General features: G+C 38.4%; 1 protein-coding gene across 3 annotated transcripts in view; it reads left to right on the plus strand.

The window, feature by feature from the left end:
* Positions 1 to 1,514: 1,514 nt before the first annotated feature.
* Positions 1,515 to 14,632, plus strand: part of exoc3l2b (exocyst complex component 3-like 2b) — a 40,562-nt gene continuing 27,444 nt past the window's right edge. The window contains exons 1-2 of one of the 3 annotated variants that reach the window (XM_031573237.2): positions 1,515 to 1,629; positions 11,682 to 12,167. In XM_031573237.2, coding sequence (XP_031429097.1) covers positions 11,704 to 12,167 — 464 coding nt within the window. In that variant the 5' untranslated portion in view covers positions 1,515 to 1,629; positions 11,682 to 11,703. Of the gene's footprint in view, positions 1,630 to 7,998; positions 8,172 to 11,681; positions 12,168 to 14,632 lie in introns of those variants that run through there. The other 2 variants (XM_012828072.3, XM_031573238.2) reach the window with 2 other exon arrangements.

The raw sequence follows: 14,632 nt of genomic DNA on the forward strand, positions 1-14,632 counted from the left end.
TTTTTGCACAATTACACCCACATTTATACTTGCTGAACCGCTTCTCCCTGTTTTCACAGTTGGAGTAGTGTTCTTGGGTCCTGGGTTCTAAACTGTGTCAGTCATCTCCAGGCTGGTTATAGCACATTTGAGCTCTTCTACCAAGCTGGTCATTGGTAACTCCAAAATCCCACTACTTAGACAATATGGCACCCCAAGCCATTTCCTATCTGCCTGATTCATTTTCTCAGATTTGTCCACTTCTGAAATAGCAACTTCATACAAAGTCAAAAGCCACCTGCAAAGCCAAAAACCCACAGCCTCAAAAAGCCCAAACTGCAAGCACCACAATTTCAATTTACCAGGCAAGCAGCCTCTCACCACCAACAACCCATTTAGATTCCCTTACTATTACCTCCATAGCCATGGTGAAAGCTTGGATACATTACAACTGTGGACCCTCCAAGCTAATTTATTATTGGAACTGAAAACACTTTATGACCATAGCCTACAAAAATTCCCTCATGCATAGCACATTGCAATGTACTGAAAGAATGGAACAAGTTGATTGAATCAGTCAATGTATCATCTGGCTGAAAGCATTTAAATGTACTGTCTCTCTAAATTTAACACAACTGTCTGACACATTTTAACCAGAATGATCTGCTTCCTGGCCCTCATCACATGACTTTGAGATTTATACATGTGTTTATGCACATACATTTTTTTCACAAAGATCTAACATCCACAGTAGCAAGGTCTCGTGAAAAGGTTTGTTGTTGACAGACATACACAGTAACCACCTGTAGAGGTCATCAAAGTACTCAATATTCCACTGGACTCCTTCTGCCCTGATGCTCAAAAGCAAAGGTAACACACATTTAGTTTTTGTATTGTTCAAAATACACGTACAGGTCTGGCTCAGCCAATAGAATGAGAGCCAATGCAGCAGGTGAGTGAGTTTGAACACTTATCATTGTGCGACTACGTTAAATGTGGCCAGCTAAACAGGTTTGGATCATCACTCGGAAATCACACTCATCACCGCTGTTTAGCTGTGTGCGTACAAGCTATGTTTAACAAGTGTTTATGGCTTAGAGGTTGACCAGAAAAATGCAGGCTAAACACCTTTTGTAAATATGGCCCTATGTGTATAATGTGTGTAAATATGGCCCTATGTGTATAATATGTGTAAATATGGCCCTATGTGTATAATGTGTGAAAATATGGCCCTATGTGTATAATGTGTGCAATCTTTTTCATAATTTGTATTCACACCTATGATTAACTCATCCTTGTCCCAGAGTTCCTCCATTCTGAAACCATTTTGGAATTATAAAATGCATTATCGAGTTTATCAAAGCCAGCATCCTTGTACTAACTTGGCTGTATTCAAAAGGAAGTCTTCCAGTTGAGGACTTCAGGCGCTGGGGGCAGGGGTGCAGGAGGAAAGGGGATGGCCTGTTTCCTCAGGAAAAAAAGCATCACCAGCCGCTACAAAACAAGCCTGCCAGGAAGTAGTCCCAGTCTGGCCTGTCCAGAGGCTCATTCTGGCTCCAGAGCGCCAGCGGTACAGTTCATACAGTAACAGCAAAGGAGTTCGATATGCCACTCGTCTAACAGATCCAACATTCTCATGTGCTGAGAAAGGTAAGAGTTGATCTTTGGACCAGGAGCTGCTGAGCTTCTTTATGTTGCCTCGTAGCCATTTTCCCAATTGTGTGGGTTTCTGTTGACGTGATACATAATCCGGTTGTGGAATAGACTACTTTTCAAAAGAATGGGAGAACCCGTTCTGATATTTTTAGATTCTTCCAGTGTTTTTGATGACATGACTAGTTCTGTTTTTTTACTGTGGTTCTTATTTCTTTGAAATAAATATAAAGTATACATGAATATGTTAATATCTTTACTAGTAATCACAGTTCCAATCTGTGTTAAGGTTAATCTGGTTCAAATTGGTATCTATTTCATCACTCTGAATACTAGGCCTAAAACAAGATATCTTCAGATAATTTGCAGATGGATGGCAGCCACAATCTCACATGAACTCAGCCAGATCTCCCTATTAATCAGTCTTGTATATCACCCCTGCTTCTTTACATTTTATCAACAAAAAAAACCATCTCTTATCCCTGTGCTGTTATTTGTACCTGCGACCTTCCCACTCCTGAATAACTGCAGGAAGTGACATACATGAGACAAAATCATATCTCGCTAAATGAAAATGTGGACAAAAACTCGGAATAGGTGGTATCCATACCAGGATACTAAAGGTAGGCTAGACAAAGTGCAGAACAATGTGAATGTGTGCCTCCTACTGCTTTGCTAATGCAGATAAGGTAATCCATTTGGCAGGACTAATTAGACCCATTTGTCCACTAGGGTAAGGTATAAAGCAACATTGGATTTTGGTATCTTACTGATAACTGTAAAAGACCATATCTCCTGCCTGCTGTGTTTGGGCTGTGCTTATACTGCTGTGTTTGAGTAAGTGTGTCAGAAGGCTGACCATCATATGTATGGGTTTTGTGTATCAGGCTGATATGAGCAGAGAGCCACCATCAGTAGACATATAAAGCCTGTCCCCAGACTTGGCCAATAACACAATGTAGGATTGTGAATGACAGGTCAACTTCACTGTGTTGACCCTGATTCCTCTTATCAATGATATTTTCTAAGATGACTGTCAATTAACTTATTCCGTAAAGTTGTGTTATATACTGACGTTATAAATACATGAAGTGTAGAAAAACACACGCTGTAGTCTTGAGAGCATTTAGCAAAGAAAACTCTGACGGTGATATGACCAGAGTGGTGCTCAGGTGAGAGCTGAGAGGCACTGAACTCAGTCCTGAAATGCTTACTGGAGTTTCCAGACTGTTTGGGATCACAAAAGACAAAGGGCCAGTTGGCACGTGGAGGCAGCCTCTGTTGACATGTCAACTCCGACTGTTTATGACAATAGAGACTGGAAGATATCAGTTCATGCTGGTTATGACCAATGCCCGTCTCAGCTAGTAATGTTTGTAGCAGGGTAGGAGTCCATCCACTGTAAGCTACTCCAATGTTTTTTATACCAGGAGGTATATCTATCTTGATACCCCCACATTTGGTGGTAACCTTTATTACTAATAACTGTTGAAATAAACAAATGGATTTCCAAACTTCATTCAGAAACCCTGACTACATCAAAGCGAATCAATTACGTTTTCTGGGGTGAACTGCAGTAGAGTAGTTTGTATTAGGTATGATACTGTAGAGTAGAGTAGTTTATATTAGATATGATACTGTAGAGTAGTTTATATTAGATATGATACTGTAGAGTAGAGTAGTTTATATTAGATATGATACTGTAGAGTAGAGTAGTTTGTATTAGATATGATACTGTAGAGTAGAGTAGTTTATATTAGATATGATACTGTAGAGTAGTTTATATTAGATATGATACTGTAGAGTAGAGTAGTTTATATTAGATATGATACTGTAGAGTAGAGTAGTTTGTATTAGATATGATACTGTAGAGTAGAGTAGTTTATATTAGATATGATACTGTAGAGTAGTTTATATTAGATATGATACTGTAGAGTAGTTTATATTAGATATGATACTGTAGAGTAGAGTAGTTTATATTAGATATGATACTGTAGAGTAGTTTATATTAGATATGATACTGTAGAGTAGTTTGTATTAGATATGATACTGTAGAGTAGAGTAGTTTATATTAGATATGATACTGTAGAGTAGTTTGTATTAGATATGATACTGTAGAGTAGTTTGTATTAGATATGATACTGAGTAGTTTGTATAAGGTATACAGTAGAGTAGGCATGATATGATACAGTAGATATGATTTATCTTTGGAATGCAGTACGCAGTGGCACCCTTCTTTCAGCATGAGGAGAGTTTGGACAGACAAAAAAGAACTTCGGAAAGTGAGAAAATAATTTCACATTACAGTCTGTGTTGTATTGTGCCAGTAACAATCTGCACTAGACCTAGGCACAAACAAGAATGTATTGAAGACACTTCACACCAAGGGTATAGTGAATAGATATAGGTTTCTTTACAAGCTTATGGTCTATAAATCAGTTGTAGAGTATTATTAATTACAGTGCTTGCAAAGCTTGCTGATCTCAACATTCTATAAGTGTTAATTATCAACAGTCAACGGTCTCTGCTGCAGTCTTTGCAGTTCTCTCTGTCTCTCCCTCTCTCACTCTCTCTCTCTGTCTCTCCCTCTCTCTCTCTCTGTCTCTCCCTCTCTCTCTCTCATTCCTCATAGATCTATCTTTTACTCTATCTATCTTAATATCCTACTTTCCCATCTATTTCATTTCTTTATCTCCTTCACCCACTCATTCCCTCTTTCAGTGACTCTCTCTGTCACTCTATCAATCAATCAATCTATCTCTTTCTATCTTAATATCAAATATCCCCATCTATTTAATTTGTTTATCTTCTTCTCTCACACACTCACTTATTCTCTCTCTTTCAGTCACTCTCTCCCTTTCTATCATTCTATCACTCTGTCAGTCTCTTTATTTATTTTGCTCTATCTGATTTCTAACTTATCAATCTCTTTAATTTCTCTGTCTGTCTCTTTCACTCATGCACTCTCTTACTCTCTCTCTCTCTCTCTCTCTCTCTCTATTCCTTCTCTTTAATTTCTTTGTCTTTCTTTTTTACTCCCTCATTCTCTCTCTGTAGAATCGTAGACCTCAACTTTAAAGTTTGTTAGTGGCATAACCAATACTGTATAACTCAAATGGATTTGATTACATTTTACCTACCTAACCTGAAATCCGGTTTTAAGTGGTTTGAGGAAGGACTACAACTTGAGGCCCCAGTAAAGGCATTAATTGCAGTAATTTACAGACCTCCAGATTATAGTACAAGCTGTTCTTGCCAAATCTTTATAGCCTAATGTACTGTTTAGATGGTATCAGTCACTCACCAACCATTGTCTGAGGAGACTTCAATGAAGATCTAAAAACCCAACAAAACACCAACTGCCCTCACACTGTTGTGCTCTTCTCTCTGTGTGCATACATTACACACCGTTATAGTATTTGACTGTATATTTTTTAATTATTCATTTTTCTTTGAAAGCACTAATATATCCTGAAGCGAATGCAATCTAATTCTTATTATTCTTCTGTACCTGTACCTGTGCATGCAAAGCAAAAGTTAAAATAAATATGAAAAGTCAAAGATCAGGATGCAATTCAAGGAGTGCAGAGAGAGACAAAGGAGGACGAAAAGGAATAGGAGAGGTGTGTAAAGATGGAGACAGAGAACAGGATGAATGAATATTGAGGAGTTAGATAGTATAAGATACAGAAAAAGAAATAAAAAACAGACAGATAGATTGACTGAAAGAGGGAGATAGATTGACTGATAAAAGAGAGCGAATGACTGAGTCAAATAAGAGTCAGAGAAAGCTGACATGAAAAGAAAAGAATAGAGTGGGAATTGATGGACAGAGTAATAGAAGGAAAAATGAAAAGAAGAGTGAAAGAGTCGGGGTGAAAAGAAAGGGTAAAGAGAGTAAAGATAGAAAGAAGGAGATAAAATTGAGTGATACAACGAAATGGAGTGAGTGTAGAGTAGTTGTAGAGGAATAGATAAATAGACGGATACAGAGATGGAAAAAGAAAAACAATAGTGTATGGAAGGTGCCTCTTTTCTTCTTGTTATACAGTTAGGCCTATATGGACAGGGACTGAAAGAAAGGGGGCCTTCAGATTGGAGCAGGTGTTCAGGCCCTGGGCACTGTAACACACCTTGAGACAATTTGATTGTTTTGGCACCGTATACATAAAATCGAATTGAATTCAAACAGAGGTGCATGTCAGTTTAATTATGCTACTGTGATATCACAATGCCCCAATGTAAGTATATGGGAGAAACTGTATTAGTCTTAATATCTTAAAAAGTATTAAGTTGAAAAATAAATGACAAATGCATGGCTGAAGTGTCCTACTGAAGACCTACGCGACAAAGTTTGAAACGAAGTTTCTGTGTTAAGTGGTTTGAGCTGAATTAATAACAGAGAAAGGTACAAAAAAGAGGAAGAATAACTCACAGGATAACAGGAACAAAAAAGCCAGCGATTAACAGCTCAATGCATTGCTTTGCATACACTGTAATAAGATTTGCATTTCCTAAAGGAAATACAAATGCAAAAAAAAGCAAAATTCTAAATAAATACTAGATTTGCATGTCCTGAAGGAATATCAGTGCATGCAAAGGATTAAGTTCAAATCAAATATACATTTAAAGATTAGAACAATTTAATGCATGCAGAGAAAGACCGACAACGTCCAAGGAAGGCTTAAAGGACAAAGAAATGAAACAGATTGAGACATTAGATGATGAAGTTTTATCTTGGGAACACAAGTAAGTATCTTGTAGGAATAAGTTATTATCTTGTGCGTACAAGATAATGAACCTGTTCCCACAAGAGACTTATCTTGTGCGCACAAGATAAAAAATCTCCTTACAGGACTTTAGGGGCTCCGCAAAATACACAAATAGCTAGATAGGCTAAATAAACACAGACAATGAAAACGTGATGAAGTATAGAAAGAACATAGCATAAGTGCCATTTACAAGACCCAAAATATTCAAAATAATTAAATATCAGTAAAAGATTAGAAGATTTGACGCAATTCAGTGCATGCAGAGAGAGCCTGATAAAGGAGAAGGGAGGCAAAAAGGAAGAGAGAGAGAGAGAGAGAGAGAGAGAGAGAGAGAGAGAGAGAGAGAGAGAGAGGTGTGTTAAGACTGATAGATTGAAAGATAGAGATTTGGGAAGAGAAAGAGTGATACAGTATGTGAGACTGGGAGGGTGATGAGGACATAAAAGGTAGATGGATGGATAGATAGATAGATAGATAGATAGATAGATAGAGAAACAGGCAGAGAAAGAGAGTGAAAGAAAGAGAAAGATGATATACAGTTTAGATACAAAGAAAGTAAAGAGATGGTTAAGTTAGATTTTAAGACAGAGAGTCTCTGTAGGGATCCTCTCCATGTAGTCAGACACTTATAATGACATTATGAATCAGTGGTGGAAAAACAACAGTTTACTTTGGTGTGCCCCGTGGGATAACATTGTGTAGCTGTTTTGCAGTTGCCGGTTATAGTGTTCTAACTCAATACAGGACCAATTTCTATTATTAATTGTCCTTAGTACAAATTTGGACCCCAAAAGATCTAAAAATAGGGCAGAAGTAATGGAGGAGAGAGAGAATCAGGTGCAAGCAGATGGATTAAACACATGAGCTCACATGCAGCACATGTACACGGTGCACACATGATTACATGGAACATTAAAGATGGTAGATCCATGAAATATACTACATTAATAGTGGACAAAAAGCCAGCGATGGCTCTTATTTATATTATGGGTAAATAGGCTGGTATGTATTATAAACAGAATAGAATTTGTGCTTAATAGGTTGATCATGTCATGTGGAAAGACTGCAGCAGCATCCCACAGTGGAGATGATATGAGATGTTATGTGTGTTATGTTAGGAGATCACAGCCATCAGCATTTGCAGGTAAAGGTCCTACATGGGAGAGGCAGAGGGAGAAGGAAGGGGGAAAGTTGCCCAGCATGGTTGGAATTCATTGTAAATCTTGTTATTTTGATGGATACATTTTATATTTATAAACAGACATTTGCATTAGCTAGCCTACCCCCTACTGTACAAAGGTTATGTACAAAATGTGATATTTTAAAATGAAACATAGACCAATGAACAGAAAAACGACAACTTTGATAAAAAAAAGCCATTATGACAAAGTAGGGTGATAAACTATATTCTGTATGTTTTTTATTTTCTTGAATTGTATTTTTATTTATTTATTTAGGCGATTTCGTCTTATAAAATGTCATGTAGCCATAAAACACCATAAAAAGGTGGCACTGGAAGTTTTTTTGCACCGTCCAGCGCTCCCCGTGTCATAGTAGGCGTACCGTCGGTGTGCAGGAGTCATAAAGTACCAGCGTTGGAGGTCAAACTCCGACAAAACCTTGGTCATTGATGATACGGGGTTGGTAGGCATTGCCGCCTTGTTAGTCTACATAGAGAGTTAACGTCTTTTCATCTGGATTTCTTTTATCACTCTGACATTGGGCTACTGAGCGCGTTGTAAGGATCGAACTGCCAAAATGGGTAATGTGAGTAGCCTTTCACCAGCTTTTACTCCTATGCATTCGTCAATCAACGGTAGGCTACACGTAACTTGTTACAGCGGTCAAACAGCTATTTCCTGATTTGACTGCCCGTGAGTTGAACTGAAAATTGTTTATAACATCCAGCCTACATGACATCTACAATAAGCAATGTTATTGTTCTAGCACGTTTTGTATAACCGTTAGTTAGGCTACGGTCGAACAATTTATTCATTTCTGATTGGACAAGGGGCATGCCTTGAGTGGAGGTATCCTGGACAGAACTATTTTATGACGTTCACTTGGTATAGGCCTATGTATATAAATCATGCATTTGAACAGTCCTGCCTAAAAAAAAGTATGCCGTGGAAAATTCTGTTGGAAAATAACATTACATTACATCACATTACAATACAGATATGACATTCGTCCTTTAAATATTCCCTATTATGTTCTCCTTGACAGACACGTTTTACCCCATGGAGCAGGTAGCATTGGTGCCTTTTACATCAATCTCTTTGAACTTTCAATGCTTTAAAAGGTAAACCAATGAAAATTAAATTAAAGTTTTGGGACCTGACAAACCTTCATTGGTTTAAGTTTTAAAGCATTGAAAGTTCACAAAGATTGATGTAATTGGCAAATGATTTTTTACACAGCTAACAAATTTTGCTTTATCCTTATCATTAGTAGACCTGGAAACGGCAGTAGACGGTGGAATATGACCTACCCTAAAGCTGCCATAAACCTGGTGTTTTTCCATAATCACACACCCTGCTTCTTGGTAGACGTCAATATTTAACCCTGCACTTCTAGATCAAGGTCTAACCACACTGAAGTAGCTTATTCATAAGCAAGGTTTGTCAGGCCCCAAAACTTTCATCACATTTTCATTAGTTTACTTTTTGGAGGACAAATGTCATGTCTGGTTATTTTCCAACAGAATTCTCCATGGCATTCTTTTCAGACAGGACTGTTCAAATGCATCATTTATATAAATAGGCCTATTCCAAGTGAACGTCGTCAAATAATTAAGGCATGCCTCTTGTCTAATCAGAAATTAATATATTGGTCGATTGTAGCCTCACTAACGATTGTATAAAACACGCTAAAACAATAAAAAAAAAAATTGTAGACATCCTGTAGGCTGGATGTGTGAGGAGTGTATGTTGACGTCAGAAGCGCTCAGATCACAGTTGCCAACGAAATGACAGTTGGCAAATCAATTTTACAGAATCCAGCTGGGAGATAAGGCATACCATTAGTTTGTCCAACTTTTCTGTCTATAGTTTTCCATGACTATGCCCACTTCCAAGAAAGTAGATCCAAATTCTTTCTCAATTGCTATCCCAAATCTGTACATAATGTTTTTTTAGCTGCAGTTCAAGTGAAAATGTATCCTCTTTCTGAAACACTGATATGACCACTGTCAATAGAAGCAAACTAATTCTACAGTGTAATTAACACAGCTTCAGAATCACTGTAAAGTAGATGGCAGTGTGCAGTTGGCACCTTCTTCTACAACTAGTACTAAGTTAAATACCATAATATGCCATGAATTTGGACATAAATGAGCATAAACCACCTCTTTAACTAACAATTTGAAAAACTGTGCGAATGCCAGACACTACCTTCTGCTAAAAAGATGTTCTGTCATTTTGAGTTTTATTAAGATGAGATCTCCTTTTCAATGGACTTTTTTCCTGGGTAATGTTATTTCATTGGGTTTAGAAAGCCTTTAGATTGCCTAAGGTCACTGCTCTACACACTTCACACAGATTAGCCAACATGGATTGCTACAGGAGAAGCTGCTCCAAAATGGTCCTCACTTAAATTATTTTTTTCGAGATGAAGTGCTAAGAATGGAATGAATTAGGCCTTCTATTTGTTTTTAATTGGCCTCTCATAACCCTTTGCCCTTCCAGCAGATGTATACGGCCTCACACTCTTCATCATTGTCACCATGTTGTTTGTATTTTCAGGGCCTTGTTGACATGGAGTTTATTAGAGTCACTTTGACTCCTCAGGGAATGTCAGAGACTCTGTCCTTTTTGGTCATTTGCCAACATTCCAATACTTTTTTTCAAACCAGTCCCCTTTGCACAGAGCCAGGATCGAGGGAGTCTTGAAAGCAGGCCGCCAACGTACTCAACGTGTATATATATACATAAATGGTGTATATATAGTAAATTCTGTACTCTCATAGCCACATTTAGACCCTAAATACTGTTGTGGTGTTCACTATAGTATAAGGAAGGGAGATGAGTGAGACTGGGACAGAGGTACCATGGCATGAATATCTCACTATCTAAGCAACACAGGGTCGGGGGGGTAACTAATTACATGTAATGGAACAAGTTACTAATTACATGCGTCTGCTGCTTTGGACAAAAATGTCTGCTAAATACTATAACCATAGTGGAGTTACGTAATTAAATTACAAAATAAATGTAATTGTAATACATTACATTTATTAATAATTTTTTGGGGGCGATTACAAGAAGAGAACTAATCAAAAACAACACTCAAAAACAACACTCAAATTTTGAGCGTTGTTTTTGATTAGTTCTCTTCTTTGAATTTGTACCACCTCTCATCTTCTAATCAAAAAATGAATCAAATGTAATACGGTACATTACGTTGATGAAGTATTTAAAATAGTTACATAACTTACTATTACATAATAGTTTTGAATAGTATTGAATCGTATCTGTGTGTGCACTAGTGGTGTTCCTTCTTTGTTCCCTGTACAAATATATCTGTGCCAGCACACATATATCATGAGAGGACTGCTTCTGTCACTCACTCTGTTGTTCCTATTACGCTTTTTTATGGAATAAAGCCATTTAGAGCTGGCCTCTTGTGGTGATGTCTGCCATTGTTAACATTTCTATTTCAAATGGGCTGTAGAAGGGACAATTAATAGTTCAATCAGATTATTAGACTTCAAACTCTGACAACTTTGTTGTCAATTGTTAGTACTGCAGCTGCAACTGCAACTATAGACACTGAAATTAGACTTATCACTATAAACATCACTACTCAATCCAGCTATCTGTTCACAATGTGGTTGCCAATCAAAAATAGTCCTAGCTCAACCATGCTGTAATTCCTGCTAGGACTATTTTTGCCTCTGTTGATTCCCTGGGAGGCTGTATCAAGGCCTAGCAAGCACTCATTTACACACAGCAGTGTGAGAAAGGGAAGTGATTCAGCATTGTCCCTCCGTCACAAGCAGAAAATATCCTAGTTGGTTTGTGGGGGCAGGAAGTGTGTGGAAAAGGATAAACATGTTTTCTTGAAGAGGGTTAAGGGGTCCAAAGCCTAAGATAGAAAGATCCACAGTGTCAGTGACTGAATGAAATGAAATAGTCAAAACCAACATGTGTTACACAGTGTTTTTAATAGCTGATGTGTGGGTCTTACTGGTCTTGTTTGTATGGATGAACTATATGATAGATGTTTACAGTGGATGGTATGTGTAGCTTTTAAATGTCTGTGCCTCTGTGTTTCTAGTCCTTCTTTGCTGGACACAGGCATGCCCATCCTTAAGAACCTCCCCACTCGTCTGAAGCCAGGCAGGCTGAGCGCTGAGGCTGAGCTGGGCAGCACATGTGGTGAGGTCATTCTGCACAACATGAGCCTGGACGCCAACCCTTTTGCGGAGCAGGCATCTGAGCAGGGCTGGCAACAGGGTCGCCATGACTCCCTCCTGGAGGGTGGGGTGCCCCACGACCGCAACCCTTTTGATGATGAGGAGGATGAGAATGAAGCCAACGAGGTGCGGCGTGGAGGATCAGCGAAGAGCTCTCTTAAGGGAACACTGGATCGTATCCGTGGAGTGTCTCCACTCAAGACCCTGGGCAGACTAGGGAAGGGCCTACGTATGTCGGGCAGGTCCAAAGGCAGCGCCACTCCCTCCCCTCAGGGCTCTCTTGGAAACCCCTCCCCAGCGGAGAGAAAGAAGAAGGGCCGCAGGAGCTCAGAGGGCAGCCTGCTACGGTGAGCACATGCAAACAAACACACACACACACACACACACACACATATGCTATGTATATGTATGTATATGTAAAACATTGTATACAAGCAAGTCATCAGTTGTCAATATTAATCAGTAAAATTGAATATGATTTAAGTCATAGTTTAGAGTTGGTCATAACATTTCTTTATTTAGGTTTTTAACTAAGGCTAGGCGAAGCTAATTCTTTAGATACTAACAGTTAATCTATTTGGTGTGACAAAAACAGTATTTTGTAATTTTGACAGTGTGGTTTCAGTGGTTTATCCCAGATGACAAATGGCCAAGCAGACATTTCTACAAGGACGGTGTACAGTTTGGTTTTGTGCTACACTTGGAAGTCTCGCTGAGATTGATATCTGATCGGCCATCAGATTTAAATTTATATTATTGGTTTATATTATACATTTTAGACTTTTCTTATAATATAAAAATATATTATTGACCTGATTGGTCATCAGATTGAAAGTTATTATATTACTATCCATGTGTTTTGAAAACCATGTATTAAAAAGTTATCTCTCCTCATTACCCAGTTATTTGAATGACTATATTATTTATTTTGGTGATTTTGTAAGTGCTACCCTGGAGGTTAAGTCATTAGGTGGTCTAGAGGGCCTGAGGGCAATATAAGCCCTTTGTCTAGACATGATGTGTCATTAGAGTTACTTGGGCCTCATCCATGAGCCATGTCTTTCTGACGTTTTCTACAGGAAACAGCTGACTGATTCGGAGTCTGCTCAAGTTAATTGTCGTCATCTTACCTTCCCTAAGAAAAGCTTTGTAAACGAAAGTTTACCATTACCATGTTAAACCTTTCACATGTTCTGTTTGGTCATGAAATGCTCTTCATTTTAAAACTTCTGACAAGAATGGCTCGAACAGATCCCAGCATGAAGAGCATCTGAGATAGGGCAATGCTCTGATATAGTGCAAGACACCTTTCAGCACCGTATGACCTCTTACTACGGTGAGGCCGAGACACTGTCAGGCAGGCATGCAGCACTGTGCTCCTGCAACTAATACTACCTTCGTTTTTTTATTGTTTTACTGTTGAACATTGGCAGTCATTAATTCAAGCAATCAGATTTTACAATGTCTTTAAGATTAAAGTGATTACTGCTACACAATTGCTCATAGAATTGAAGGACTGAAAGAAAAGATCCTGCCATCCTCTCAGACTCTCTGTCCTGGATCCTGCATGCAGGGCCAGGGCTGGCCACTCCTATATGACTATATTAAAAATACGGGCCAGTCAGTAGACCTTTCGTTATTGAGATTCAAACTGTGGTTTACAGAACCAACACAAATCTAATGTATAGGTCTATAATATAGGCTATACCTAAGTTGACAAATGACTGAAAACGTCTTCAAATCAATTGGACTGTTACCGGCATGTCATCCCAGCGTGGACAGTTTGACATGTAGGTTGGACAACTACATTCAACATGGAAAGATAATGTCCAAATCATACACATCTGCCATAGTGTGGGCTGCAAGTGCATCTTCACAGTTGCTTGACAGTAAATGATTCAAATTTTATGCAATCAAAAACTGTCAAACTGTCTCGCATAGCAATGATAGATGTGAAACTAAAGAAGTGGAACAATTATGGCTTAGAAACGCACACTTTTAACCATTCCGAGATGAAAAGGCCCATAGAAATGCATTGTTTTCTGACACCAGACACCATATTTATTGCATACCATATTGCAAACCATATCTGTCATAACCTATTGGCCTATGCTGGAGGTTATAGTCTGCAACCAAACAAGATTATAATCAAAGAAATGGCACTATGAAGAGAGGAATCTTATACATCTTTTATTTTTCAACCTCAGCAAAACATTTGGGTGAACAGAACTCCCCCAGTGAAGTGAATTAGCCTCGGCCTCTGAGCATTTATTTTGTCATGTTATATCAAACAAACCAACAGAAGGTTTTGGCCGCTGATGTTCTCCTAGTAGAAGTATAATAAATACGCTATTCAATGAGATATACTTCTGTTTATTTGTTTTGGTTAAAACACAAGTGTCCTGAAAGGATATGTTTTATGTTTTGTATGAGCATTACTACCGGACATTTGGACCGGCAAGTTTTTAATGTATGTAATTTGAACATGCAAAAATGTATGGGCCAACAGGGGAAGCAACGCCCCCTTTCGAAGCCCCTGCTTGGGCTCTGAGTATGAAGCATGATAATTAGTGAGGTTACCCTATATATTTGTTTCCTAACTAGGCTATCAAAATAAACTTCCTTCAGACAACAATATTCCAGGGTAACGCTACTAAATAAAACGGCCTTCTTACATTCGCAAATGTGGTGTTGAAATGTTACCTGTATAGGCCTACTTGTTCTTGTTCCAAGGATGTTGTGTGAAACATTAGCTATGTGTGACATAGCCTACTCTGCATCATGACCAGTGTTCACATACATGAAAGAATGA

The sequence above is a fragment of the Clupea harengus genome, chromosome 9, assembly GCF_900700415.2.
Source record: "Clupea harengus chromosome 9, Ch_v2.0.2, whole genome shotgun sequence".
Lineage (NCBI taxonomy): Eukaryota > Metazoa > Chordata > Actinopteri > Clupeiformes > Clupeidae > Clupea > Clupea harengus.